The sequence below is a fragment of the Cherax quadricarinatus genome, chromosome 3 (assembly GCF_038502225.1).
Source record: "Cherax quadricarinatus isolate ZL_2023a chromosome 3, ASM3850222v1, whole genome shotgun sequence".
Taxonomy (NCBI): domain Eukaryota; kingdom Metazoa; phylum Arthropoda; class Malacostraca; order Decapoda; family Parastacidae; genus Cherax; species Cherax quadricarinatus.
Window position 1 is genome coordinate 56,540,462 of NC_091294.1, and position 27,361 is coordinate 56,567,822.

Below are 27,361 nucleotides of genomic sequence, written 5' to 3' on the forward strand. Positions count from 1 at the left end.
CGGTCAGTACTGGCACCTGAACATACTTCTGGAATGAAAAAAATATCGTTAACCGGGGGCCCACTGTATTTGACTGGTAATCACAATCCAGTCAGTCATACTTACATGATTGGTTATAGCCAACTCATATATACATTACAGTGGTACCTCAGGATACAAACTTAATTTGTTCCAGAAGGCTGTTTGAGTGCCAATACTAAACGAATTTGTTCCCATAAGGAATAATGTAAATTAGATTAATTAATTTCAGACCCCCAAAAATTCACTTACAAAAGCACTTACATAAATACACTTACATAACTGTTCGAGTTTTGAGCTGTTCGTATCCCGAGGTACCGCTGTACTAGTAATGACTCCCCCCCCCCCACATGCACATATATACACACATACATGTGTGAGTCTTTTAGTATCTAAACTATAAATACCTGATATGACTCCAACCATTTCACTCCAGATGGTAGTTAAACCTCTGAATGGGCCACACGCAATCGAAGGCTTAATTTCAGCAATTGAGTAGCCAACGGGAATAATAGTAACGATGAAGGACACTAGGAGAATGCTGATGAAGAGGGCATTAGAGCGTGATGTTCGGTACAGCTGAGATGATCGACTGCTATTCACAGTGCAGTCAAAATATTTTATGTAGAACACAAAAACTGAAACAAGAAACATTATTAGACAAATTTCAAAGACTGTCTCCCTATTTCTTTTTATTTTTATCTCTATATTTGTATACATTTTCCTCTGCTGTCATGTCTGTATTTTCTAATTTTGTTTTATTTTTCACTTATATTTACTGCATATAAAGCACTAGCTGAAGCACTTTGCAATTTTGATATGTGTTTACAAAAAAAAAAAAAAAAATCATACTATGCATAGGTGACAAAATTTAGAAAAAGATGCATACCTCTGACAGGTTCAATTTTTTTTTTACCCTTTACAGCCCAGCCATTGCTGTTAGTAGCCCACTGACCCATGTAACCATCACAGCCTGGTTGATCAGGTACTTGGCAGAGATGTGATCTAATTTCCAACATTTGTTTGAACAATATATCTGATATTTGCTGACAGTAGGCTGAAGAGTGGAAATATAAACACATATGCAGTATAATGTGATCCTTTATTGACTACGTTTTGCCCACACAGTGGGCTTTTTCAAGTCACAAACAGAACAGTTCTGTTTGTGACTTGAAAAAGCCCACTGTGTGGGCGAAACGTAGTCAATAAAGGATCACATTATACTGCATATGTGTTTATATTTCCATTGTGTCGGTATTTTATACCATTTATTTCCAGGCTGAAGAGTCTTGAGCCGTGGATTTTGACATAGTGTTCTTTTATTGTGCTTATGGTGCCCTAGCTTTTCACCAAATTTATTTTACACTTCTTTCAATATCTCTCACTCCAATTAGTTGTTATGGTAGTTGTAGTTTTAATGCAGGCTGTGAATAATCTCTGTGCATTTTTTAGTTCTGATATCTCTTCTACCTTGCACAAATAACCCACAATTAGAGACAAACTATGAAGAAATTTTGGTCTGATTTGGATCATTAACAAGTCACACTGAAGCTAGATGAGAAGGGGACTAGAAAATATATAAGGGGCAGGGAAAGGGAGTGGAGGGAGGGAGTGGAGGGAGTGGAGGGAGGGAGGGAGTGGAGGGAGGGAGTGGAGGGAGGGAGGGAGTGGAGGGAGGGAGTGGAGGGAGGGAGGGAGTGGAGGGAGGGAGTGGAGGGAGGGAGTGGAGGGAGGGAGTGGAGGGAGGGAGGGAGTGGAGGGAGGGAGGGAGTGGAGGGAGGGAGGGAGTGGAGGGAGGGAGTGGAGGGAGGGAGTGGAGGGAGGGAGGGAGTGGAGGGAGGGAGGGAGGGAGGGAGGGAGGGAGGGAGTGGAGGGAGGGAGGGAGGGAGGGAGGGAGGGAGGGAGGGAGGGAGGGAGTGGAGGGAGTGGAGGGAGGGAGGGAGGGAGGGAGGGAGGGAGGGAGAGCAGAGGAGAGGGGTTGGGGTGGGTAGTTGCAGTGGCAGCAGTGGTGGTGGTTGAAGTGTAAGTGTAGCAGTGGTAGTGGTAGAAATAACAAGATAGCAGTAGTGGAAAATAATGGCAGAGAGTGAAGGATTAGTGAAGAAACAGTAGTAGTAATAGTGGGGGTAGCCCATAAGAACAAGAGAACAGAGGAGCACTGCAAGAGAGCTACTTGCTTCTGAAGGTAGGACAAAATCCCATGCAGGACAAAACTTGTACAGGATAGAACCCACCTAGCCAGAGGACAGTTAAGGCAATGAAAATATAGGAAAGGCTGTCTTCTGGGGGTTTAGTCCCACAAGTGATCTTGTCCTACCTCCACTGCCCAGCAGCTTTCCTGCAGTGCCTCTCTAATCTCTTTGTTCTTATGGACTACCTCTACTATTACTACTACTACTATTTCTTAAGCAATACTACACTGCCATTATTTTTCCACCACTCACCCAACCAATCAAAACCAACTAACCATCACCACCAGCACTCTCCTCCCATTCTACCACCCCCTTTACCCACCCCCTTTCATTTATATTCTGACTCCCTTTCCTTCTGGCGTAAGTGAGACTTGTTAACGGTCCAAGTTGGACCAAAGCATCACAACAGTTTCAGTCTCCTAAGTGTGGGTTATTTGCATATTATTCCAGCTACAGTACTGTGACTTTATTCTCTCCTGCCTTGAATAGACCTATAAGCACAGAACAACATTCTGGATGTGAAGGTACAAGAAATTTGAATACTGTAGTACAATTTTTTTTTTTGACACACTGGCTGTATCCCACCAAGGCAGGGTGACCTAAAAAGAAAAAGAAAAGTTTTTCTTTTTACATTTAGTACAGTAATTTATATAGGAGATGGGGTTACTAGCCTCTTGCTCCTGGCATTTTAGATGCCTCTTATGACATGCATGGCTTACATAGGAAGGATTCTTCTCCATTTCCCCATGGAGTACAATTATTTGCAATATTTCTATTGTTTTTAAATTTCTCGATATCTATCCAAGCTCTTTTCTGGCCTTTATTGCATTTCCTTTAACCCTTTGAGGGTTCAAGTCATAGATCTATGCCTTGTCCGAAGGGTTCAAGAATTTTCCAAAAACTTTTTTTATTTTTTCTTATGAAATGGTAATCTTTTTCTGAAGGTAATAAAATAACAAGTATGAAATTTGGTGGAAAACTGACAAAATTACGCTATTGCAAATTTTACTGTGTCAGAGATATTTACGCATTGGTGATTTTACCCACTTTTACTCCTATTTAAGGCCAATTACATTATTCCTTTATTTTTGGACATGATACATAGGTGTACAAAGAAATATAGTGACTGGGTGTACATGCCAACAGCCCCTTGTATGCAAAGCATTATGGGCAGCTTAAAATTAACTAAGCAATGATACATTCAGTGGTAAAACTTATGGTAAACAAATTACAACATGAAGTACAAATGAGTATTTCAAATAAGAAGCATTAAAGTTGTACAAATTTGTAGCATAACAATGTGTAATATAATCGAATCAGATCAAGTAAAATCAATGATTTGTAGTGCAGAAACAAGTCATATGGTCATTAGATGAGTTACTGTGCATTCAAGAGAATGGGGTATTTTAAACTATTGGGTAATGTAATTAAAAAAACAGAGATTGATAGGGTCACAGGTTATGCATTTATGAGATTCAGTTATTCAGTATTTATTTAGTTGTGGTTGAGTAAGTGGTTTTTAAGAAGAGTCTTGAATTGATAAATAGACAATATTTCTTTTATATTCACAGGTAATGAATTCCAGATTTTTGAGCCTTTTATGTAAATTGAGTTTTTACATAGTGTGAGATGGACACGGGAAACATCAGAGAGTGATCTGTGCCTTGTGTTATGGTCATGTGTTCTGTTGAGGTTGGTAAGGAGAAGTTTGAGGGGAGGGTTTATATCCAAGTTCAGTGTTCCATGTATGTAGAAGGCACAATAATAAGTATGGATGTTTTGTACGATAAGTAAGTTTAGAGTTCTGAATATTGGTGGAGTATGCTGCCTGGAGTAGGAATTAGTTATCATTCTGACTGCAGTCTTTTGTTGGGTAATTAATGGTCTGAGATGATTTATTGTTGTTGAGCCCCATGCACAAATTCCATAGGTGAGATAGGGGTAAATGAGTGAGTGATATTGGGCCAGGAGGGCTGACTGTGGAACATGGTACTGTATCTTCGATAGTTTGCCTACGGTCTTGGAGATTTTCTTGGAAATTTGTTGTACATGTGTTTGAAATCTGAGTCTATTATCAAGGTGGATTCCTAAGAACTTTCCCTCTGTGAGCTTTGTGATAGATGATCCATTTATCATTATGTTAAGAGGAACATCTGTAGTTCTGTTCCCAAACTGAATGTAGTAGGTTTTGTCAATACTGAGAGTAAATTTGTTAACCCTTTCAGGGTCGGCAGGCCCTCTCCCAAACCTGTTCTCAGGGTCGGTAAAAATTCGAAAAAAAAAAAATGATTTTTTTCTTATGAAAAGATAGTGTTTTTTTTTTTTAAATTTTATAGGCTAAACAAAAAATTTTTATCATCAATACTTACCGAGATATGGAGGCGTGAAGTTGACAGAAAATGACCGGCATACGGTAACATCGCCGACTGCCGGTCACCTGGTATTACTTTATTTTATTTTTTAGTTACTATTTTCTATTATTTAAATTTTTTTTTTCCAAGTAACTTTTATGGCCTGTGAGACCAACATGAGCACTATTTTGTAAGTTATTTCTTTTTCTATACTACACAATAACTGCATAAACACTGTTTTCACTCTTTTGTTTACAAAACTTATTTACACAAACGAACAATACAAAATATTGTTTATTACTATTTTTCTATATTTTATATACACATATACAGTCACAGGACATGTTTCTAGAAGTTCTGCAGCCTCTGGAAGTCTTTGAAACATGGTGTCATGCACAGTGATGTTTTACACTCCTCACACATAAAACGAGTGTCTCTGTGTTGTTGTGGGTGTTTTTTTGTATGTGCACAGACGTAACACCTCTTCTGAGCCTTTTTCTTGAAAGCAGTAGCAGGCAGTTGTATCAGGAAGTGATCACCATGCTTCAGACAAGAAGGTAGTTGTTGACAATTTAGTGGGCGGTCTATTGCAGGTGTTGTTCCTTGGTACTTGATTATTATTTGTTTGATGACAGACAAACAAAATTCGCCATATGGTGGTTTGTTTCTGGTCCTCATCTTATATATAAGCACTGAGCATGGAAATGTCCAGAATATGGAATGAGTTTTATGTACCACTTATAACTCTTTCGAACACAATCAGCAAACCCAATCAGCATGTCACATTTGTCCACTGAATGCATATTGAGGGTGTAGTCAATCACAGCTGCAGGTTTTAGAATGGGTTCATTACTTTCTTTATGCTGCCTGCCAGTGTCTCCCATTTCATTAGGGCGAACTGATGACAACAGTGTGACATCTCGTTTGTCATGCCACTGACATACCATGATGTCATTGGCAGCAAACGCCTGCACCTCACCTCTACGAGTGCCAGCGTCGAACCTGGGCATATATTTACGATTTGCATGCACTGTGCCACACATATCTTTCATGTTCACTCACAAGAAATCACTGAGTAAGGGGCTTGTGTACCAGTTATCAGTATATATGTCTGTGAGGGAAAAGTTCAATAGATAGACGGATCACCTATCACAAAGCTAACAGAGGGAAAATTCTTAGGAATCCACCTTGATAATAGACTCAAATTTCATACACATATACAACAAATTTCTAAGAAAATTTCCAAGACTGTAGGCATACTATCGAAGATACGGTACTATGCTCCACAGTCAGCCCTCCTGGCCCTATATCACTCTCTTATTAACCCCTATCTCACCTATGGAATTTGTGCATGGGGCTCAACAACAAGTAACCATCTCAGACCACTAATTACCCAACAAAAGGCTGCAGTTAGAATGATAACAAATTCTCACTACAGGCAGCACACTCCACCAATATTCAATACACTCAACCTACTCACCATACAAAACATCCATACTTATTACTGCACCTATTACATACATAGAACACTCAACTCTGATATTAACCCTCCCCTCAAACATCTCCTTGCCAACCTCAACAGAACACATGACCATAACACAAGGCACAGATCACTCTTTGATATTCCTCGTGTCCATCTCACGCTATGCAAAAACTCAATGCACATAAAAGGCCCTAAAATCTGGAATTCATTACCTGTAAATATAAAAGAAACACTACCTGTTTATAAATTCAAGTCTCTTCTCAAAGATCACTTACTCACCCAAAACCAAATAAATACTGAATAACTGAACCTTATAAATTGTATATCTTAAATGTTTCTCACAATTATATCACATAAATGTTAAACCTAAAACCCAATCTAACTTTATTATTTTTTAAATACACTACCTAACAGAATACTCCATTCTACTGAATTTACAACAATGCATGCAACCATATGACCTGTCTTTGTAATACTCACTTGTGCTTTATAGTAATCTGTTTACATTAATGTTTTTCACTGATTTCATCATTGCTTAGTTAATCTTAAGTTAATTTTAAGCCAGCCCGTAATGCTATGCATAGTATAAGTGGCTTTGGCATGCTGCTCTTATCTGTATTTTTTTGTACCTCTGTATGTGTGCTCAAATTATAAATAAATAAATAAATAAATAAATAGGAGTAGTGAGGGAGTATATAGTAACAAAAGTTTCATTGCCGGCTACTTGTTAAGGTAGGGCAAGTCAAGCTCCCGCTATTCCCACCTTTTTTCCCCCACCCCTAAAGTGATAGTTTGACTGCCGGCTGCTTGTTAAGGTAGGGTCAGTCTAGCTCCCGCTATCCCTTCCCCTCCTTCTTCCCCCCCCCCCGAAAGGTGACGTGTGGGGCTCTGGTCCAAACAGTAATCACTAGACTCACAGCTCCCAGCACTACTTTAAGTACATGACTGCCTTGTATTCTAGTGGATTTATTGGTTGAAAGCTTCACTTTTGACCAATAATAAACTTAGTCTTTTCAGTCTTGCTCTAAGTTGACTGTTGTAATAATCACCACATCTTTTAGGTATTGTACTTATCATAGAGAGTGATTTCTTAAGCAGTGAGTAACCTGTCTATCTTTCCAGCTTGGATGACAGAGAGGGTCACCTGCCAATCAACGAGCAAAACTGATGGAGACGGACTAACGTCCTGGAGACGTCCCCTTTTGGATTTAATTACCTGTGCACCTGTATGAAATTGCAGGACGTAACCCCACATCATTGCAGCAGTAAAGAACCTGCTTTCCTGTCATCGGGATAGAATACTCATGGCGATACTCTGTGAAGAACTAGCCGGTGGTGGTCACCAACACCTGCGACCCCTCCCCCCCCCCCACATCAGCAACGGCTAAGATTTCAGCAACACGAAGTGTCACCAACACAAGACACCCCAATATATATATTAGCGTTGAGTTCAAATGTTATTTTATTCATTTCATTTTTCTTTCAAATAGGATGTACCTGTCATGTTTTATTGTTTTATGTTTGCTTTAATAAATAATAAAGTGTTTATCTTTGTTAATTATTATTTCATTTTCTATTCATTAATTTTCCTGAGGAGAAGCCAGCTTTGGTAATACTGTCTGAAGTTATTACAGAGCTGAGTAAGCCTTCACAAGTGGCGACCTTGCCAGGATACGACTCGACAGAATCAAGATTCAATTCCATCTCGAATCTACCATTGGAACTTCAACGCCGCATACCACAGACGGTTACCACCAGCCATGAGTAATCATTCTCTATGGTAGGACTACAGTACAGGTATTTAAAAGATTTGGTGATTGTTATAGTCTCAATTTATTGTAAGTCAAGTCAGGCAGGATATAATATTTAATTCTGTCACCTTTTGGAGCTTGAAACACTTTGGAGGATTAGACTCTAGGGACCCGAGATTTTCCTGTGACAATTTGTTTCATTGAGCTCTTTATTATATCAAGGGAACTGTCATAGGACACTCTTGATTTGTTGGTGAGAAGATTGGATGGTCAAGGGACCCCATTCTACTTACTGTTTGCTCGGAGCCGGCATAGAACCCTTCGTTTTAATTAATACATATTGTTTAATTGAAGTAGGGATCGAGCCCTCTGGTTTATTTACAGTTTGAGCGGAGCAGGAATTGAACCCTCCTTCAATACCCGTTTCATTTCCCCTGATAGTTTAAGTTATTCTTGCAAGTATGGATGAATACCAGTTTTGGATGAATGCTGGAAGTAAGTTAGGAATAACAGGGAAAAATTTAGAATCTTTCATTAGTGCTAAGATCCAGGAAAGACTTGAAAGAGAGAGAATTGAGAGAGAAGAAAGACAGTTAGAAAAAGAAAGAGAAGAGAAAAAGGAGAGAGAGAGAGAACTGAGAGAGAAATCCAAGAAAGACAGAAAGAGAGAGAAGACAAAAAGGAGCGTGATAGACTTGATCGTGAGGAGAGAGCTAGAGTACGTGAAGAACAAGTTAAATTAAGAGAACTTGAGGAAAGAGCAAAGGATAGAGAAGTTGAGGAAAAAGCTAGAGAATGTGAGGAAAAAGCTAGAGAACGTGAGGAAAAAGCTAGAGAACTTGAGTTAATAGAGAGAGAAAAGGATTGCGAGCTCGAAAAATCTCGCCTTGAATTAGAGAATAGAAAGTTAACTCTTACACAACAACAATTAGAGGAAGGAGTAATTGAACATCATGCAGCTAGTGCACATATTCCAACACCTAATTTACCTCCCTTCACAGAGGGGGAAGACATAACTTCATACATTATCAGGTTTGAAAATACCGCTAGCCTCTGTGAATGGCCTGCTGACACCTGGGCTACCAGGTTAGGAATGTTATTTTCCGGTACAGCTTTGAATATCTATGCAACTTTGTCGCAGGATATTATATGTAATTATAACCTACTGAAGAAGGAAATCCTTAAAGCATACCAAAAAACCACTAATTCTTACAGGAAAGATTTCAGGTATGCCACCTTACAGCCGGGCCAGAACCTGCAGCAGTTACAGGTAACACTCTTTCGTTTGTTCGACTTTTGGACAGAGAGTTCAGGAATTGATCACAGTTATGAATCTCTTAGAGACTTCATGGTTGCTGACCAGTTCCTGACAGCTCTTCCTCACCAGATACGAACATTCATTAGAGAACGTAACCTGATTAAAGCTGAGGAAGTTGCTGAGGCTGCTGACCTGTATGCTGAGGCTCACAATTCCTATAAAGACCTAAAGGGATCAAACCCTAAGGGCAAGGGTTCATCAGACCTTAAGAAATCAAAGCCTCTAGTAGAAAGTAAAATGACTTCTTTTATTCCTGTTTGTCATTTGTGTGGTGTTAAGGGACATAAACGTCCAGATTGTCCTTCTAAGAAGGTCCAAAAAGTTGGAAGATGTTTTAAAGACTGTAATGACAAAGCACCCTTCTGTTCAGGAACAGTTAATGGACTTAATGTATCTACCATTTTACGAGACACTGGATGCACATGTATAGTCATTTCTGATACGCTGTTCCCTAACCTTAAAGAAACTCATTCCTCTGCTATACTTTCAGACTACTTGGGCCGTACAGACACTTTTCCTACCATCCGTTGTTACATTAGGTCTAAATGGTTCACAGGTTGGTCTGAAGCCGTACTAGCTCCCATCACTTCTTGCTCCGTACTAATAGGTAATGTAAAAGGTGCCATTCTTCCTTCTGAGGTTGACCTTTCATCACCAAAGGTGGACATAAGTGTTTCAGATCCTCTTCCTGTAGAGTCAGAGAAGCCCCTCGAAAGTTCAGATGAGACAATGTCTCGTGAGAGTCATGTGGGATTAAAAACCAGTGATGCTACTCTCGAAAGCGAGGTAGTAGGATCACCGGTTCACTTGTTAGATGAAAGTGAAGATATCACCTCCGATACTATAAATGTCTTGACTAGGGCTCAGACCAAAGCCCAGGCTTCTCCTACTGTCCATCCTTTGATTTTCCCTGACTTCAAGCCTTTAGATATATCGAAGGATTCCTTTGTCAATTTCCAATGTAATTGCCCTTCTCTTCAGAATTGCCATAATGCCGCTAAACAAAATCAAGTTATCCAAAGGAAAAACTTTTCATATAAATTTGAATATATAAAAGGTATCTTGTACAAGTCAGTATTCAAATTAAATTTAGATGAGATAGACTATTCCATCTTAGCTGTTCCAAGTCAGTGCAGAGAGACTGTTCTTAAAATGGCTCATGACCTGCCAGTGGCCGGACATTTCTCACATCGTAAAATCTTAAATAAAATTAGGGAAACCTATTTTTGGCCAAAAATGTCCTCAGATATCACTACCTATTGTAGATCGTGTAAAGTTTGCCAACTGTCATCCTCCCGAGGTACCAGGCGAGTACCTATGGTCAAAATGCCAGTCTTTACGGTACCTTTTGAAAGAGTAGCTATTGACATCGTTGGTCCTTTATCTCCACTGTCATCTGGGGGACATAGATATATATTAACATTAGTTGATTATGCTTCGAGTTTCCCTGAAGCCATACCCTTAAAGACCATAACTACTACAGAGGTGGCTGAAGCCCTTTTGTCCATCTTCTCCAGAGTGGGCATCCCTAGAGAAATTTTGTCTGACCGTGGGACCCAATTCACATCTGACTTAATGTAACATCTATACCAACTTCTGGGAGTGAAGCCTCTCTTCACCACACCCTATCATCCCAGCTGTAATGGGAGGATTGAGCATCAGCATTCGATTCTCAAGTCCATTTTAAGGAAACTTTGCTACCTTAAACCTAAGGAGTGGCATCGTTACCTACCCTGTGCTTTGTTTGCCATGAGGGAAGCTCCCAGTGACTCTTTGGGGTTTTCACCTTTTGAACTTCTCTATGGTAGACAGGCCAGAGGCCCATTGTCCATCCTTCATGACTTATGGACTAATGAGGAGATGAGTGCTGAGGTTCAGTCTTCTTACCAGTTTCTCCTTGACCTAAGATCTAAACTTGAGGAGACCTCTGACATAGTTTCGAAAAACCTAAGCTTGTCAATGGACCAGTACAAAACCTATTTTGACTCCAAAAGTCAGAGGAGAAGTTTTAACGTAGGGGATGAAGTTCTTGTACTTTTGCCGATCAAGTCAAATAAATTATTAGTAGCATGGAAAGGTTCATATAAAGTATTAAAAATTTGTGGGAAAGTTGACTACCTCATAGAAGTCAAGGGGAAACCTAAGCTTTATCATATCAACATCCTTAAGAAATATTACCGAAGAAATTCGGTTAACTGCCTTAATAACTTTGACTTAGTTTTTCCTCACGAACTTGATAAGACAACTGAAGAATGTAAGGTGTGCATAATTGACACCTCTAACTCAAGACTATGATGAAGAACTACCTGACTTGGTGACTTTTGACCACTCGGACGCAACCAACATTAATATTAATGAATCTTTGGATGACCATAAGAGACATGAACTACTTCAATGTGTGAGTAACTTTTCAGACGTCTTTACTGATATTCCAGGTGTTACCTCCACGGTAGTCTAAAAGATTGACTTAGTGACGGACAATCCTATCAAACGAAAATTATACCCAGTTCCAGTTCACCTTAGGGATGCATTTGACCGAGAGGTAAACAAATTATTAAAACTAAAGATCATTGAACCTTCAGTATCTTCATACTGTTCACCAGTAGTCATGGTTAAGAAGGAGGATAATTCATATAGACTTGCTATTGACTTCAGAGGCCTTAATGCTATAACTCGGTGGGATGCTGAGCCTATGCCCTTAATAGATAGAGATCTACACAAATTTTATGACGCTTCCTTCTTTTCAGAGATTGATATTGCGCAGGCATATCATCAAGTAATGTTAGATCCTTCTTCTAAGCAGTACACCGCTTTTCCTACACACCAAGGACTGATGCAATATAAAACTATGCCCTTCGGTTTGGTAATTGCCTGTGCTACCTACATGAGACTGATGAGAAAGGTCTTGGGTAATATGCCAAACGTTTCAGTTTATTTTGATAACATTTACATAATGACATCCACGTGGGGCGAACATATCCAAACATTTACATCAGTTTTGTGGAGGTTACGCTCACATGGCCTCACTGCCAAGCCGAAGAAATGCTTCCTTGGGTATAACAAGATTAGATATCTTGGACTGATACTTTCTAATAACTCTCTGCAGCCTCTCCCCAGTAAGATCAAAGCTTTATTAGAATTTAAATTCCCCAAAACCAAGAAGCTCATGCGTAGCTTTCTTGGTTCTGTAAATTTTTATGCACGGTTTATCCCGAACCTTACTGATCTTACAGGCATCTTATCCGACTTCCTTAAAAAGTCTGTGAAGGAACCTCTTGAACTTTCCGACGTAGCTCGGGAAAAGTTTAATGAGATTAAAAGTATCTTTTCAAAAGACCCTATACTTAAGATTCCTGATAGTAATAAAACATTTTGTTTAAGAACTGATGCCTCCAATACTGGCTTAGGTGCAGTGTTACTACAATACCATGATGGTACTCCCTTCCCTGTATGCTTCCTAAGCCAGAAACTCCTTCCCGCAGAAACGAGTTACTCCACCATAGAAAAGGAATGTTTGGCCCTTGTGTGGGGTATCTCCAAACTTAAATTTTATTTGCTGGGAAAAGAATTCATTTTAGAAACGGACCACAAACCTTTGATATACCTAGAAACTTTTAAGGGAACCAACAGTCACCTCTTGAGGTGGACATTGGCACTCCAGGCTTTTAAGTTCCATATTGTGTATATCAATGGTTCATCCAATTATTTCTCTGACTGGTTAAGTTGTGACAGTCAGTAGAAGATTTCTTGCCTTATGCGACTTCCATATGTTAGAACTTTTTCCTCGCCTATTCTTCTTATACTCCTTGACTATAAGTCTTGGTATGGGGGAGTGTGAGGGAAAAGTTCAATAGATAGGAGTAGCGAGGGAGTATATAGTAACAACAGTTTCATTGCCGGCTACTTGTTAAGGTAGGGTAAGTCAAGCTCCCGCTATTCCCGCCTTTTTTCCCCCACCCCTAAAGTGATAGTTTGACTGCCGGCTGCTTGTTAAGGTAGGGTCAGTCTAGCTCCCGCTATCCCTTCCCCTCCTTGTCCCCCCCCCCGAAAGGTGACGTGTGGGGCTCTGGTCCAAACAGTAATCACTAGACTCACAGCTCCCAGCACTACTGTAAGTACATGCCTGCCTTGTATTCTAGTGGATTTATTGGTTGAAAGCTTCACTTTTGACCAATAATAAACTTAATCCTTTCAGTCTTGCTCTAAGTTGACTGTTGTAATAATCACCACATCTTTTAGGTATTGTACTTATCATAGAGAGTGATTTCTTAAGCAGTGAGTAACCTGTCTATTCCAGCTTGGATGACAGAGGGGGTCACCTGCCAATCAACGAGCAAAACTGATGGAGACGGACTAACGTCCTGGAGACGTCCCATTTTGGATTTAATTACCTGTGCACCTGTATGAAATTGCAGGACGTAACCCCACATCATTGCAGCGGTAAAGAACCTGCTTTCCTGTCATCGGGATAGAATACTCACGGCGATACTCTGTGAAGAACTAGCCGGTGGTGGTCACCAACACCTGCGACCCCCCCCCCCATCAGCAACAGCTAAGATTTCAGCAACACGAAGTGTCACCAACACCAGACACCCCAATTTATATATTAGCGTTAAGTTCAAATGTTATTTTATTCATTTCATTTTTCATTTTTCTTTCAAATAGGATGTACCTGTCATTTTTTATTGTTTTATGTTTGCTTTAATAAATAATAAAGTGTTTATCTTTGTTAATTATTATTTCGTTTTCTATTCATTAATTTTCCTGAGGAGGAGCCAGCTTTGGTAATACTGTCTGAAGTTATTACAGAGCTGAGTAAGCCTTCACAATGTCCCTTACCAAGATATGGTTCCATCATTGTTCTAACCACATCACCGGAGATACCCAGTAACTTCCTGGTATCTCGCAATGTATTACTTCCAGTGTACACAATTATATCCAATACAAGACCACTGTAACAATCACAAAGCACAAACAACTTTATACCAAAGCGTTTCCTCTTGCTTGGTATATATTGCTTGAATGAGAGCCTTCCTTCGAACAGAATCAAAGACTCATCAATAACAAGCTTCCCGAAGGGATATAAAAACATACTGAATTTCTGTTTCAGATACACAAACACATGCCTAATCTTATATAACCTGTCGTTTCTGTCAGGCCTGGTTTTGCCTGAGAAGTGAAGCATACGTAATAGTAGCACAAATCGATTCACTCCTATTATATCACTGAAACCTGGGGTTGCAATCAGGCAGTCTGTTGACCAGTATGATTTCACACTGTGCTTATACACATGTGGCATAAGCATTATTGTGGCAAACAAAAGATACATCTCAGCCACAGTTGTCTCCTTCCACTGGTGTAGGCGTGAGTTTGGTGAAAGTATTGTGTTTGCCATGGTGTACTCGTAGTATGTGTTGCTTTCCCTGACAATAATTTCCATCAGGGGTTCGTCAAAGAATAACTCGAAACATTCCAGTTCAATGGCATTGTTCCCAAGTGTACAAGATGGCTGTATTCCACTTTGACTTTCATCAAAGTGATGGGGATTGGGAACATAATTGGCAGCTTCCTGCCAATCCCAGGTGCGGTCTGCTGGTGGGTACTGGATATTGACAGGTGGTTGTGGTTGTGGAGGCTGGTGAGGTGGGTGGGTGGGGGATGGTGGCCTTTGTTGTAGATCAGCTGAGGCAGCGGCGTGAGTGGCAGCATGGCCCACTGCTGGTGCCTCACGGCCGGAAACACCACCATGCACATTTTCCATCCCAATTGCAACACTATCATCATCATTTTCACTGTCTGTTCCTGTTGTACAGCCACGGGATGTACTCTGAGATGTTCTCCTTCCCCTTGGAATAGCATATGGCACACTACGAGAGCGCATATACCGTCGTATATACTCATGCTTCACTGGAGAATATTCCACTTCACTACCACTACTGGAGCTGTTTTCAAGAGCTTGTAGTTCATATTCACTATCACTATCATCACCAATGCTCACATCTGAGTCCGGGATTTGGGAAAATAGGAGTTTCTTCTTTGATTCTGGTACAACTGAAAGTGAACAAGATGGCCCAGCAGCAGAGGTGGAAGGCTGAGGGTCGTCTGGGTTTTCCTCACTATTACTGGTGTTATGGTCATTAGTTTCAGTCACAACCTCATCAAAACCTTGAAACTTAACTTCACTGGCACTTCCATCCATATTAGAACTGTCACTGCAGAACAAGTGTCCCAATTCGCTGAGGAGTGAGGAGCTTCTTACCGCGAGGCATGGTGAACAAGGTCTACTAAAACGGCGTTCCCACAATGCGCCACTGGGTCTCAGAATTTTTTTCTACCGTGCGCACCGATCATTCACACCTATTCTCTCACATCTAGGCCTACCAGCTGTTTCCTGCTTAATTTGAAGCTGCTAGAATTTATGTGTACTAGTACGGCACCAACCTTGGCGTGCAAGCCATACTAGTATGGCACCAACCCTGAAAGGGTTAATCATCAACCAGGTAGATATTTTCTGTAATTCAGTATTTACAGTATTGGCTAGTATTACTGAGCTTGGGTGAGAGAAGACGTACGTAGTGTCATATGCAAATAGTGTGGGTTTGAGTAGTTGCGATGCATTTGGTAGGTCGTTTATGTAAATGAGAAAGAGAAGAGGGCCATGGACACTTCCCTGTGGGACACCAACTGTAATTGGCTGTGTGGAAGAGTTTGCTCCATCTGTGTACACATATTGGTGTTTGTTGCTAAGGTATGACTTTAGGTAGTTGAGGGAGTGTCCTCTTATACCATAATGTGATAATTTTATGTGCAGCAAATCATGATCAACTGTATCAAAAGCTTTATGTAATGAATGAAGATCCCCAATGGGACTTCTTTTTTCTCAAGTGCAGTGTATATTTGTGTTAGCATGTGTACAATAGCATCATTCATATTTTTTATTAGGCTTGAACCCAAACTGACAGGAGTTGAGTATGTTGTGGGAGATGAGGTAGGAATAGATTCGCTCATGAATTAGTTTTTCAAAGATTTCAGAGAGAGGGTGTAAGTTGGATATTGGCCTATAGTTATTCAAGTCTGCTTGATCTCCTCCTTTATGTATCGGGGTGACTCTTGCTATTTTGAGAACTGTAGGGAAGGTAGAGGATTCGATGGATTTGTTAAAGTGTTGCAATGACTGGTGACAGCACTTGCAAAGCTTTTTTGTATATAAAGGGTGGTAAGGTATTTAACCCTTTCAGGGTCCCCAGGCCCTCTCCGAGACTTGTTCTCAGGGTCGCCAAAAAAAAAAAAAAAGATTTTTTCTTATGAAAAGATAGTTTTTTTTTTTTAAATCTTATAGGCTATACAAAATTTTTTTACCATCAATACTTACTGAAATATGGAGGCGTGAAATTGACAGAAAATGCCTTGTATATGGTAACATCGCCGACTGCCGGTCACACAATATTACTTTATTTTCTTTTTTAGGTACTATTTTCTATTATTTTTTAATTTTTTTTCCAAGTAACTTTTATGGCCTGTGAGACCAATATGACCACTATTTTGTAAGTTATTTATTTTTCTATACTACACAATAACTGCATAAACACTGTTGTCACTGTTTTGTTTACAGAAAATATTTACACAAACAAACGATATGAAATGTTGTTTATTACTATTTTTCTATATTTTATATACATATATATAGTCACATGGAATGTTTCTAGAAGTTCTGCAGCCTGTGGAAGTGTTTGAAACATGTTGACATGCACGGTGGTGTTTTACACTCCTCACACATAAAACGAGTGTCTCTGCATTGTTGTGGGCGTTCTTTTGTATGTGCACAGACATAACACCTCTTCTGAGACTTTTTCTTGAAAGCAGTAGCAGGCAGTTTTACTAGGAAGTGATCACCATGCTTCAGGCGAGAAGGTAGCTGTTGATAATTTAGTGGGCGGTCTATTGCAGGTGTTGTTCCTTGGTACTTGAATACTATTTGTCTGATGACAGACAAACAGAATTCGCCATATGGTGGTTTGTTTTTGGTACTCATCTTATACATATTATAAGCATTGAGCATGGAAGTGTCCAGAAGATGGAAAAAGAGGTTTATGTACCACTTATAACTCTTGTGAACACAATCAGCAAACCCAATCTGCATGTCACATTTGTCCACTGAATGCATATTAAGGGTGTAATCAATCACAGCTGCAGGTTTTAGAATGGGTTCATTGCTGTGTCTATGCTGCCTGCCAGTGTTTGTCATTTCGTTAGGGTGAACTGATGACAAGTGTGACATCTCGTTTGTCATGCCACCGAAATGCCATGAAGTCATTGGCAGCAAACGCCTGCACCTCACCTGTACGAGTGCCAGCATCAAACCTGGACATATGTTTATGATTTGCATGCACTGTGCCACACACATCTGTCATGTTCACTCGCAAAAAATCACTGAGTGAGGGGCTTGTGTACCAGTTCTTTCAACGTACCAGCCGTATCCCACTGATGTGGGGTGGCCCAAAAGGAAAAACGAAAGTTTCGCCTTTTAAATTTAGTAATATATACAGGAGAAGGGGTTACTAACCCCTTGCTCCAGGCATTTTAGTCACCTCTTATGACACGCATGTCTTACGAAGGAAGAATTCTGTTCCACTTCCCCATGGAGATAAGAAGAAATAGACAAGAACAAGAACTAGAAAGAAAATAGAAGAAAACCCAGAGGGGTATGTATATATATATATATATATATTCTTGTACATATATGTGTAGTGTGACCTACGTGAAAGTAGAAGTAGCAAGACGTACCTGAAATCTTGCATGTTTATGAAACAGAAAAAAGGACACCAGCAATCCTACCATCATGTAAAACAATTACAGGCTTTCATTTTACACTCACTTGGCAGGACAGTAGTACCTCCCTGGGTGGTTGCTGTCTACCAGCCCACTACCTAACTTGTGTACCAGTTCTTCTTTCAACAAATCAGCCGTATCCCACCGAAGCAGGGTGGCCCAAAAAGAAAAAAACATAAGTTTATCTTTTTAACTTTAGTAATATATACAGGAGAAGGGGTTACTAGCCCCTTGTTCCCGGCATTTTAGTCGCTTCTTACGAAATGCATGACTTACGGAGGAAGAATTCTGTTCCACTTCCCCATGGAGATAAGAGGAAATAAACAAGAACAAGAACTAGAAAGAAAATAGAAGAAAACCCAGAGGGGTATGTATGTATATATATGCTTGTACATGTATGTGTAGTGTGACCTAAGTGTAAGTAGAAGTAGCAAGACGTACCTGAAACCTTGCATGTTCATGAGACAGAAGAATGGACACCAGCAATCCTACCATCATGTAACACAATTACAGGCTTTAGTTTTACACTCACTTGGCAGGACGGTAGTACCTCCCTGGGTGGTTGCTGTCTACCAACCTACTACCTAACTTGTGTACCAGTTATCAGTACAGCGGACCCTCGACCAACAATGGCATCGTCTAACGTTAAATCCGAGTAGCGATACATTTTAACGCAAAAAATTTGCCTCGACTAGCGCTAAAAAACTCGACCAACACGATTCGTTCCGTCTGAGACGCGTCCACTTGTGGCCAGTGTTTACAAGCCAGCCAGCCACCGCGGTCCCATGCAAACATACAATCGGAACACTTCATATTATCACAGCCTTTTTAGTGATTGCACCTGCAAAATAAGTCACCATGGGCCCCAAGAAAGCTTCTAGTGCCAACCCTACAGCAAAAAGGGTGAGAATTACTATGGATATGAAGAAAGAGATCACTGCTAAGTATGAAAGTGGAGTGTGTGTCTCCGAGCTGGCCAGGTTGTATAGTAAACCCCAATCAACCATTGCTACTATTGTGGCCAAGAAAACGGCAATCAAGGAAGCTGTTCTTGCCAAAGATGCAACTATGTTTTCGAAACTGAGATTGCAAGTGATAGAAGATGTTGGGAGACTGTTATTGGTGTGGATAAATGAAAAACAGATAGCAGGAGATAGCATCTTTCAAGCGATCATATGTGAAAAGGCTAGGAAGTTGCATGAGGATTTAATTAGAAAAATGCCTGCAACTAGTGGTGATGTAAGCGAATTTAAGGCCAGCAAAGGTTGGTTTGAGAGATTTAAGAATCATAGTGGCACACATAGTGTGATAAGGCATGGTGAAGCTGCCAGTTTGGACCAAAAAGCAGCTGAAAAATATGTGCAGGAATTCAAGGAGTACATAGACAGCGAAGAATTGAAACCTGAACAAGTGTTTAATTGTGACACTGACAATGTTGTGAAACACTTTAGGAATGTCATAAAGGAACGGGAGGTAAAGGCCTCTATGGACAGATATGTTGTGCGACAGAGGTCCAGTGACTCTCAAGCTGGTCCTAATGGCATTAAAAGAAGAAGGGAAGTAACCCCAGAAAAGGACTTGACACCTCAAGTCCTAATGGAAGGGGATTACCCTTCTAAACACTAACACCATCCACAGTCTCCCCTCCTCCCATCCCATCAATCATCACCAGATCTCCAATAAAGGTAATTGTCATGTAATTGTACATGTCTTCTTCAGTTTGTGCATATTAAAATTAATATTTCATGTGGTAAAATTTTTTTTTTTTCAATACTTTTGGGTGTCTTGCACGGATTAATTTGATTTCCATTATTTCTTATAGGGAAAATTAACTCGGCTAACGATAATTTCGATTAATGATGAGCTCTCAGGAACGGATTAATATCGTTGGTCGAGGGTCCACTGTATATAATATATGCCCCTTACCAAGGTATGGTTCTATCATTGTTCTAACCACATCACCAGAGATGCCCAATAACTTCCTGGTATTTTGCAATGTATAACTTCCAGTGTACACAATAATATCCAATACCAGACCACTGTAACAATCACAAAGCACAAACAACTTTATACCAAAGCGTTTCCTCTTGCTTGGTATGTACTGCTTGAAAGAGTCTTCCTTTGAACAGTATCAAAGACTCATCAATTACAAGCTTCCTGAAGGGATAAAAATACATACTGAATTTCTCTTTCAGATACACAAACACATTCCTAATCTTATATAACCTGTCATTTCTGTCAGGCCTGGTTTTGTCTGAGAAGTGAAGCATATGTAACAGTAGCACAAATTGATTCACTCCTATTATATCACTGAAACCTGGGGTTGCAATCAGGCGGTCTGTTGACCAGTATGATTTCACACTGTGCTTATACACATGTGGCATAAGCATTATTGTGGCAAAGAAAAGATACATCTAAGCCACAGTTGTCTCCTTCCACTTGTGTAGACGTGATTTTGGTGAAAGTATTGTGTTTGCCATGGTGTACTCGTAGTATCTGTTGCTTTTCTGACAATAATTTCCATCAGGGGTTCGTCAAAAAATAACTCAAAACATTCCAGTTCATTGGCATTGTTCCGCAGTGTACAAGATGGCCGTATTCCACTTTGGCTTTCAACAAACTGGTGGGGATTTGGAACAAAATTGACAGCTTCCTGCCAATCCCAGGTGCGGTCTGCTGGTGGGTACTGGACATTGACAGGTGGTTGTGGTTGTGGAGGTTGTGGTTGTGGAAGCTGGTGTGGTGGGTGGTAGGGGATGGTGGCCTTTGTTGTAGATCAGCTGAGGCAGCGGCGTGGGTGGCAGCATGGCTCACTGATTTTGCCTCACGGCCACCACCACCACTACCATGCACATTTTCCATCCCAATTGCAACACTATTATCATCATTTTCACTGTCTGTTCCTGTTGTACAGTCACGGGATGTACTCCGAGATGTACTCCTTTCCCTTGGAATAGCATATGGCACACTACCAGAGCACATACATCATCGTATATACTGATGGTTCACTGGAGAATATTCCACTTCACTATCACTACTGGAACTGGTTTGAAGAGCTTGTAGTTCATATTCACTATCACTATCATCACCAATGCTCACATTTGAGTCCGAGATTTGGGAAAATAGGAGTTTCCTCTTTGATTCTGGTACAACTGAACGTGAACAAGACGGCCCAGCACCAGAGGTGGAAGGCTGAGGGTCGTCTGGGTTTTCCTCACTATTACCAATATTATGGTCATTAGTTTCGGTCACAACCTCACCAAAACCTTGAAACTCATCTTCACTGGCACTTCCATCTGTATCAGAACTGTCACTGGGGAACAAAAGTGTCCCAATTTGCCGAGAAGTGAGGAGCTTCTTACCGCGAAGCATGGTGAACAAGGTCTACTAAAATGGCGGTCCCATAATGCGCCACTGGGTCCCAGATTTTTTTTCTACCATGCACACCGACCACACACACACCCATTCTCTCACATCTAGGCCTACCAGCCTTTTCCCGCGAGATCTGAAAGCGCTAGAATTTATGCGTACTATTACATCTAAAACCCTGGCGCATAAGCCATACTAGTATGGCCGAAACCCTGAAAGCCTTGTTCTTTAGTGTGTTGATAATAAGTGAGACTTCTGTTGGGTTGGTCGGAGCTAGGAATAGTGTGTTCGGGTAGGCGCCAGTGAGGTAGCCATTGAGTGGGGTATTTGAGCTTGGGATTTTACCCACAAGGTTTTTTTTCCTATGGTAGAGAAGAAAACATTGAGTCTGTTTGCTGTTTCAGTAGGTGGGAGTAGGGGTTCATCTGGCTTTGTTAGTGTGATTGTTCTGTTTCCTGATATCTCTTTTGTACCTAGAGTTTCAGATAGGGTTTTCCACTTCTTTTTTATATCACCTTTTAAGTTGGATAATCTGTTCTCATAATATAATTTTTTTGCCCCACTTATCTGGCTGGTTAGGATGGATGAATAACATTTTGTTTAGTCTCTGGTTATGTGACCCATTCTGCACTTTTTTCATACTGGTGCTTTATATTTATGGATTTGAGGATGCTGGGTGTTAGCCAGGGACTGTTCAGTCTCTTAGCTGTGATCTATTTAGTTTTTTAGGGCAGTGCTTGTTGTAGAGGTATTGGGTCTTTTTTAGAAAATTATTAATACATTCGTGAGTATCTGTATAGATTTCAAGTTCAGTTTGCCAGTCGACGTTTGTCATTGCTGCTGTGAAGTTATTAACCCTTTCAGGGTTTCGGCCGTACTAGTACGGCTTACGTGCTAGGGTTTTTGACGTACTAGGATGCCTAAATTCTAGCGCCCTCAAATCTAATGAGAGAAAGCTGCTAGGCCTACATATGAAAGAATGGGTATGTGGTCAGTGTGCATGGTATAAAAAAAAGTCCTGCAGCACACAGTGCATAATGAGAAAAAAAAAACTTTGACCGTGTTTTTGGATTAAAGCAGCGACTTTGCATTGTATTTTCGTATGGTATTTATTGTTGTATTCTAGTTTTTCTGGTCTCATTTTATAGAATGGAAGACATATTACAGAAATTGAGATGATTTTGACTGGTTTTACAATGAAAAGTACCTTGAAATTGAGCTCAAAGTAGCAGAAATGTTTGATTTTTACCAAAGTTCAAAAGTAAACAAATCATGCTATACGTCCAATACACGTCAACTGGTGAGTCTAATATTCTTTCACAAGTGCACTGATATTATTTATACCATTTCTACACTAATGCAGTAGTCTGCATAACAGTAAATCTTCTATTTTTTTTTGTGAGAATAAAAATTCAAAGTGGAAAGCAAAAGAATGTAAGAGTGGCCTGCGGACGTGAATAATGAACAGAGGTAATGTTATTTTAGTGCCAGGAATGTCTTTCTTGTTTATTCTGGACCCTATTCGGAAATTGGCATCTTTTGAAATTTGTGTGAAATTGGCAAAATTGCTAAATTCTGACTACTGTATTGGATAGTTGAAATCAGTAAATAGGTGGTTTCTTGTACTCATTCAATAGAGAAAATGGAGTTCTAACGAAATAGTTATGATTTTTATTGACTAGTACACTGGAATTGGCCGAAAATAAGGCTCAAACTGGGCAAAATCGCCAATGCATAAACATCGTCGAGACCACTAACTTCATGAGAGCATAATTCCGTAAGTTTTCCATCAAATTTCATACTTTTGGTGTCATTATGATCGGGAAGAGATTCTCTATCTTTTCATAAGAAAAAATAATTTTTTTTTGAAATTTGGCCAACCCTGAAAACAAGTCTCTGAGAGGGCCTGTCGACCCTGAAAGGGTTAATGGCTGCCTCATTATGAAGCCTGAAGGTTACTTTAGTAGTGTCTTGGAGTAATTTACCTAGATTGGTGGTACTCTGTAGATGTTTATCACTGTGAGAGGTTTTTGTAGGCATTTGGATTTGAATTTAGCTATTATATATTCCCCATGTTCATCCCTTGTGCAAGTATTATTGATACATTCAAGTTGGTCTGAGTAGTATATTGCTGTGCCACCCCCTTGTTGATCTGGCCTACAGTTGTGTATGGCTGTGTAACCAGGAATGGCATAGACATCTGTAGTATCTGGCCTTAGCCAGGTTTCGGTGAGAGTAATGATGGACATACTGGCATGCAAGGAATTTAGTAATGCTGTGAGGTCATCATAATGTTTGCTTTAAGATCTGACATTGTAGTTAAAGACAGTTATGTTATTGTTGACTCTGAGAAGTGCTTTTGTTTGTTCTGCTGTGTAGTAATTACAGTTGCTGTTTGATTCATTTAAGTCATTCAATAGGAGGTTGGTGTCAGGATCAATGCTTGTAATCATAAGATTTATAGTGAATCTATATTAGACTCAAGCATAACACAATGGAAATATTCTAAAGCTAAAGAATAGCACCTGAATTATTTTAACAAATGTGAATAAATGAACTAAGGCAGTTCTTTAAAGCTAAAATAAAGGAGAAAATATAAAAAGGACTAAAAGAAGTGGGGTAAAACAAATAAAGTGGTAATCAAATAAAGGAGCTTGGAAATATAATAATCAAGTAATGAAAGTGTATTACACTTTAGCACCTGAAAATAGCTCCTTAATTATTCTAACAAATGTGAATATATGAATTAAGGCAGTTATTTAAAGCTAAAATAAAGGAGAAAATATAAAAGGAACTAAAATAAGTAGTGGTAAACAAAATTAAATGGACAGATAGTCACTATGATATAATATTAATTTAGGAGTAAGATCTGGCTTGTAATATGAAGTTTGAGCAGTTAATAGCACTAAAAAAAAGTTAAAAAATATATGAGGTAGTTCTTCTTCTTTTTCTTCTGTTGGGTTTCAGGGCCACTGACAGCATACGCCGCATCGAGCCCGGCCATCCAGTGCTAGGAGAGGGAATATCGACCAAAGTGGAAGAATGTCTTGACTAATAATGATGTATCATATGTCTCTGATACGCCCTGAAGCCAACAGGAAGGAGCAGGTACAAGCCAATATCTCCTGACGGTCCAGAGGGCGAAACCCCTCCCCGTTGAGGAGGACAGGTAGAGTGAAAGTGTGCACCCCAAGTATGCGCAAGGCCGCACGGAGAGTAGTCCGTGCAGAGTGATAACGTGGGCACCACAGCAGGAAGTGTTCCACCCTCTCAGGCTGTGAGGGACACCACGGGCAGTACGGAGAGTCCGTCATCCATAGGCAATATAGGTGAGCTGCCAGTTGCGAATGCCCGACTCGAAGGCGACTCAGTGCAACGTCCACTGAGTGGTTGGGATGGCGAGCCCAAGGGCAGGGACCATTAAAAGTACGGACAGAGCCCAACGCTGAAGAAGAGAGGGAGTGATACACAAATAACCCGCACATAAAAGAGAGAAGCTTACGACGACGTTTCGGTCCGACTTGGACCATTTACAAAGTCACACTTTGTAAATGGTCCAAGTCGGACCGAAACGTCGTCGTAAGCTTCTCTCTTTTATGTGCGGGTTATTTGTGTATCATTCCAGTCACGGTATTGTGCCTTTTTTTGTTTTTTAAGAGAGGGAGTGTGCAAGGCCCTCTTGCCAATGATGATGGATTCCCTTCCAAACAGCCCTTGTGAAATCACTGTGGCCCAGGGCAAGAGGGGTAACAGTAGGAAGTATGTGAGCGAGGGAGGCCGCCCGATCTGCCACTTCATTACCCCAGATGCCAACATGGGAGGGAACCTACTGAAAAGAGATGCTCCAACCTGGGCTCCGCAAGAAGCGTAGGAGGAGAGACTGTGTCCGACGAACAAGGATGCGCAGTGATCGTGGATGGGCAGAGCACAAAAGTGCCAGGGAAGAGTGGGAATCAGAGAAGAGGACCAGTGGTTGTGGGGAAATGTGATCTAGGGCAAAAGCCAGAGCCTGGTGAATGGCAAAGAGCTCCCCTGCCAGAACAGAATGAGCAGGGTCCAACCACCATGTTTGACGTAGAGAGAGATTAGCGAAGAAGGCCGCAGATGATGTAGAAGGGGGGGAGGACCGTGCTGAGCCATCCGTGTAGACGGAGAAAGAAGAGCCATATGTAACAGAGCAAAACTCTTCAAACATAAATGCAACTAACTGAGGGGGTTCCCTGTTCCTGTAGTGCCAATCCAGGTGAATGTATCGTGTCAGGTCCAGCCAGGGGGGTGCCGGAGAGTGGAGAGAGGAAGGAGTCATCACAAGTGCAGGAAGAGTAAGGCAGGACAGGGAACGCTGGGCCCTGGCTACAAAGGAAGGCTGAGCCAAACGTGGGGGGGACAGAGGCTGTCTCCCACATCTTTGAAGAGAGGCGACAGGGGTGAGTACAAGGCAGAGAGGCCATATGATGGAGTCGTAAACAGTTCCTCGCTGTCCTCACCGATGAGAGAGGGACTATCCCCGACTGCCTCCAAGGCTGCGATAGGGGTGGAGGGGAATGCCCCCAGCATATTACGGATGGCTGAATTCTGGAGAATGTCTAAGCGATGAAGAGAGGAGGAAGAAGCCAAGCCATACACCTCACTCGCATAAGTGAGCTTGCTGCGAACCATAGGTATGTAGAACTTATAGAGAAGGTCTCGATCTGCCCCCCACTTGGTGCCAGAGATCCGGCGCATAAGTGCAATGCGACATGCACACGAGAGGTGGAGGGCCGCTATGTGTTTCTTCCATGTCAAGAATGGTGCATCTAAGGTGACTCCCAACCAACGATGAGAAGAGACCAAAGGGATTGGCATCTGGTTTAATGTGACTGATGGAAGAGTGGGGAGCCGGCGTCTAGTGACACTAAGTCCAAGGACTTAGTGTCACTAACCTCCAAACCCCAGGTGGTGGCCCATGATGTTATGCATTGCAGGGCACCCTGAAGTGTTTCCTGTGCTGTCAGTAAAGCTGGAGCACTGCACATAAGGGCCACATCATCTGCATATACCAGGGTAAGCACTCCCTGGATGGAAGGGAGATCCGACAATAAGACAGAGAAAAGGAGTGGGTTAAGAAGAGATCCCTGGGGCACTTCCCGGTATACAGGACAGGGTGAGGGCAAAGCGCCACCCACTGCTACATGAAAGGTCCTCCCTTGCAAAAAGTTGCGCATCCAGCAGAGGGGAGCTCCTGTCAGCCCCATGCAGGCCAGCTTGAAAACAATTGCTGTGTGTGATGCAGAGTCAAATGCTCTGCGTAGGTCCAAAAATGCAGCCAAAAGGAACTCCCAGCATTCAAATGAAGTGTGCACAAGCTATGTAAATTGAAGCAAAGGGTCGAGGGTGGATCGACCTTCTCGGAAGCCACTCTGGTTATCAGGCAGGAGGCCATGTTCCTCAATCCACCAAAAGAGACGAGTAGCCCCCAGTCGTTCCAGCACCTTACCCAAGCAGGGCAGTAGAGCAATGGGCTGGTAAGAGTTCGGTTGGGTATCATCCTTGCCTGGCTTTAGAATCGGAATCAAAAGATAGTGTTTCCACATATCAGGGAAGACACCTGCATACCAGCTGGTATTGAAAACCTCCAGCATAGCTTCTGTACAGGAGGGAGGTAGATGTAGTATAAATGAGTAGGGTAAGTTGTCCTCCCCTGGAGAAGAGCGGGAAGAAAGTTGGGAAAGTGCCCGCTGCAGTTCATGGGAGCTAAAGGGAGATGCCAGCACCTGGCAGTGAACCTCGGGTATGGCAGGTGGCAAAGGGCCCCATTTGATCATCTTAGAGGGAAGAGGAGGAGGAGGAGGAGGAGAAAACATAGGACCGAAGAAATTTGCAAAGTCTCAGCCTTGTCCTGGGGTAAGAGTGGAGTTGCTCCTTCCCCCAGCAGGGGAAAAGTACTTACAGAACGTGATCCCAACATGGAGTGGAAGAAACCCCATGCCTGACTGGCAGAGGTACGAAAGGAAAGAGAAGAACAGAATAAAGCCCAGGATGCACGTTTTGCTTGGAGGAGGGTTCGCCGA

General features: G+C 41.3%; 1 protein-coding gene across 3 annotated transcripts in view; it reads right to left on the minus strand.

Annotated features, from left to right (window-relative positions):
* The window catches only part of LOC128705896 (transmembrane channel-like protein 7), a 738,019-nt gene that overhangs the window by 58,716 nt on the left and 651,942 nt on the right, over positions 1-27,361 (minus strand). For all 3 annotated transcript variants that reach the window (XM_070091935.1, XM_070091932.1, XM_070091933.1), the window contains one exon: positions 426-656. In XM_070091935.1, the coding sequence (XP_069948036.1) occupies positions 426-656 (231 nt within the window). The remainder of the gene's footprint in view (positions 1-425; positions 657-27,361) is intronic.